The 4,301-nt window shown below is 33.7% G+C and overlaps 1 protein-coding gene across 1 annotated transcript; it reads right to left on the bottom strand.

Annotated features, from left to right (window-relative positions):
- Positions 1 to 1,428: 1,428 nt before the first annotated feature.
- On the bottom strand, positions 1,429 to 2,766 carry LOC108481294 (uncharacterized). The gene has a single exon (XM_017784450.2). It carries the CDS (start codon positions 2,759 to 2,761, stop codon positions 1,586 to 1,588), a length of 1,176 nt encoding a protein of 391 aa, XP_017639939.2. The 5' UTR covers positions 2,762 to 2,766; the 3' UTR covers positions 1,429 to 1,585.
- Positions 2,767 to 4,301: the final 1,535 nt, after the last annotated feature.

Here is a 4,301-nt window from a genome sequence, read left to right on the forward strand (position 1 = left end):
TAATTATAAAGAGGTTTGAGAAATTTAATGAAAAATTTGAGAACTTTAGGGAGAAATTGTAGAGATTTTTTGCTAAATTGTGAAGAAATTATGTGTGAAATAATAGGATGGGGGATTTTTATATTTTTTTTTACTGTTGGACCCCCCCAATAGTCCAAAAAAATTAGCCGTTGGGTTTGAAAAAACACCAGCAAAGCACGCCCCTGGGGAAGCTTTTTTGCCACGTCAGCAAAACGCACTTACGTAAAAGTGTTTTGCTGACGTGGCAAAAAAACTCCCCTAGGGGCGCACTTTGCTGGGATTTTCCCCCTTAAACGAGGCCACATAGGCACGTTTTGCAAAAAGTAACCCTTTCAAGTAAATAATTGTGTAATCGGCCCATTTCTGTAAATATGCTTGGAAATGGGCCTTTTTAGGTAAATTAGTCGTAATTAAGGTTCATAAAATAAATTTTCCAATTAAAAGTTTTAAATTTTCAATTAATTTGATGAATGTTAGTTTGGTTCGGATATTAATTGAACCGACTATTTGAACATCCTAAGTAGAATGCTTATTATAATTAACTATATTATATTGCATGTGAAAATTTATTTTTAAATTTTATTGGTTAGTTAATAAGTTTAAAAAATTGGTTTGTTTAGCAATTAATGGTATCAAAATTTGAGTGGTTAAAACTCTTGTCAAACATTCATTTGTCACAAGTTCAAGTGATATTGTATTAAACATTTTACAGTTTGGATATTTAGGTAAAACTCTCTCAACAATGTCGCCTTCAAGATTTGAACTTGGTCCAAATGCTTAGGGAAGAAGTCCATTCCCAATTCTTTAAACTACTTGTGAAAGGTTAAAGTATCATCATAACATTAGTTATCATTTAAACCGGTTAAGCTGATACACCAAATTTAAAAGAAAATTTTTCCAACTAAGTTAGTATTGATTAACCCAAATGAGTTAATAATAGATTAACCCGTGACACTAATTTAAAAGAAAAAATATATTAATATTGGTTTCAGCTGAATTAGAATCCAATTAACCTGTAATAGCAATTGAATCAGGGTTTTATAATAGGTATAGGTATAGATATAGATTCATTTAGAATCCAACAATGGCGACAGAACTCCATAGGAAGTAGTGGTAGTGGTAGTGACATACCTTTGTTAAACCGAAGCAAAGCAAAAATCTTTGGTGTGAAAAGAGACGGGGGATGTACAAACAAGTGAATTTGATTATTATCATTCGTGTTGAAATTCATTTCTGTAAGACGCTGTTGTTGGGTGGCATTTATGGTTCCAGTTCAGTCCAGGCCATTGCAAGCAACCCAATTTTCTTGCTTTCCAAACAATCACTCATCTGACCTCATTTAACTAAAAGCTTGGTAGATGATTTGTTAAAACACATCTGGTCAGCTACCCTAATTATTCAGTACACTTTGTAAAAGAAATGGCACCAATCAAGCAGGAAACCATTTGTTTATCATCACAATAGGCAAAGATGTTGCAGCCATTGTTTTTGTCACTCATCAACCCCATACAAAGTTACATACTATTCTCATCAAAGCATAAATTAGTAAATAATAATTTCTAATTCAGATGGTACCTTTCTTCCCATGCTTGTTGCCAAAATGGTGCAACCATCCAAAGCCTTTGAGAGCCTTAGAGATCTTAACAATATTAGACCTGGCCATCCCCAAATTCATCTTCCCAGCAGAGAACTTAAGAGCATGTAAGCAGCATAACTGAGGTACAGACTCTTCCTCATACCCATACCGATACTCATACTCATACCTATCCATATCATAGCCCTCATTCCCACCTTTCTTCCCTTTCTTTGAGTTGCTTTTGAGTTTGGACTCGATTTCATATGTTTCCCAAAGCAAATCCATCCCTTCATCTCCCTCCACTTTGTCTGACCGTCTCTCCTCTAATAGCTTCCATGCCAATGTCTTCTTCCACTCCTTCGCTTCTGAATTGTAATCATAATAATACCCACCAGTATTGTCAGCTTTCACTCTTTGGGAATTATCACCACCACTCACTGCTGCTTTATGCCACATGGCCTTGGACTCCACTTGTCTATCTCTCTTTTTCCAACAACAATTTTCAACCCTTTCCTTCTCTTGCAAGAAATCTTCAAAGATCTTCACTACAGCCTTTACCTGATTAGTTTCGGGCGCTGGTTTTGAATCTAAACCCTTGTCAATGGGAGCTTCTTTGGACTCCATATCCAGACAAACTTGAAGAGGGTTTGACGTTTCAAACACTATCTTATAAGCTTCGAGCGGTTCCAAGCACCCAAACCCATCACTTTCATCCTCAACTTCACACCTTAATGTTTCAACTAGTGTTTGGTATGTAGTAAGTAGGGAAGTTAGTAGCTTGGATTCGAGGTGGCAAATGGAGGCATCTGATTGGTCAAGGGTGAACAAGGTAAGAACCAAAAGGGTAGTGGTAAAGAAGAGAGGCGAAAGAAAAGAGAGAAGCTTGACGAAATAAGGAGAGAAGAAGATGAAATAAGAGAAATAGAGAGGGTGAGAGAAAATGGAAGAGCAAAAGAGGATAAAATTGGACACCAAAAGACTTGACAATTCATGATCTTCATCATTTTTCTTCTTGCAAGCCAATGAAAATTCAGACATCTTTTTGATGAAAGAAACAGCTAAACAGCCGAAACAAACAAGACAAGATTTGGGTTGTCTTGTTTTCTTCCACTTAAGCTGCCATGGAAAATAACATGCTAGTATATGAATGTTGGGAGTGTTCATATTTTCTTTTTAAGAATTTAATAGAGATTAATTAACATTGATAAGAAACAAAAGCGAGTTGAGAAAGTTTCTCATCCCCTGTCCCATGTCTATAACTACCAAACTTAAATATAATGTATATAAATAGAGATATATATTTGATTTTGAGTGTAGCAAGGGATCTACCAAAAAGGTGAAGCTTAATAAAATAGATTGATGGTTTATTACAGCACACCGGACAAGAAATTAATTTTGGTTTAACAATGGAACATTGATTCAGATATACATGACAGTTGGTTAATTTTTTGCAGCTAATTAGCCAATTTATTTAATAAATCAGGCAGTTGAGAAAGAGTACATCTTTTACATCAGGCAAACCACCTATTTTAAAAAGTCCATTTTGAGTTTTCTGATGCAAATTTAATTTCCTTAATTCCATCTTTGCCTTGTTCTGGTGTTAAATGTGAGTTAAAATCTTTTGAATGCAATCTCAGAAACCCATCTAACCAACTAATTCCATTAATCACTAAACCCCCACACGACTTGGCCTTGGCAACCTAACACAGAGTGTGCACACTGCCTTTTTGCTTTCACTTGAAGACTGACTCTAATTTATTGAGTAAACAAATAATGGATCACATTTGACTTTTATAAAATAAAATATTAGTAATTTAAAGAAAAATGTCATACCAAAACCCCAAAACCATAATGTATTCATTTTTTCTTTTAATATTGCAAATAATATAGTTAAAGAAATAAATTATAAGAATTTGAAATCGAGAGTCATATTTTACCGTAATTAATTCAATACTTGTAACATGTTAATTGTTAATTATGGAGTTACCCTTCGTATTTTTCGGTTTTCTCTCATTTAAATTTTATTTTTACTTTTTCACCTAAAGTTTGATTAATGTAGATTATTTTAATATTATTTTAACCTATAAATAGACTTTTTTCCACCCTAAAAAAATAACTCATTACACATTTAAGTATTAGCTTTTACAAGCTTTCAGAAAATTTTGTGTTTACATTTTGAGAGTTCTTATTTTGGGTTTCGAGATTTAGTTTTATCTCCATATTTTGTACTCTTCATTTTTTCCGTTTTAGTGAAATTATCTCTGCCTGTGGTTTTTTTATCCTCTTAAAAGGGGGTTTTTTCAAGTAAAATTTTTGTGTTTAATCTTTTCAATTTCTTCTCTACCTTTTCTATTTCGTTGTTTATATGATTTTATCCCCAATAAATTGGTACTAGAGCTAGTTCAATTGCCGTAATCAACCCGTTCAGAGATGGCAGCAATAAGGTTTGATATTGATAAGTTCAATGACATTACAAATTTCAACTTGTGGCAAGTTCGAATGACGGCAATTCTGGTTCAGGGTAATCTTGAGAAGGTCCTTATAGAGAAGAAGCATGCATACATGGATAAATCAAAATGAGATAGGTTAGATAAAAAGGCTCTATCCATAATTCAATTATTTTTAACAAATAATGTGTTACAAGAGGTTTTGATGGAGAAAACGACATTCACCTTATGGAAAAGGTTAGAAACCCTCTACGTGA

This window comes from Gossypium arboreum, chromosome 7 (genome assembly GCF_025698485.1).
Source record: "Gossypium arboreum isolate Shixiya-1 chromosome 7, ASM2569848v2, whole genome shotgun sequence".
Taxonomy (NCBI): Eukaryota; Viridiplantae; Streptophyta; class Magnoliopsida; order Malvales; family Malvaceae; genus Gossypium; species Gossypium arboreum.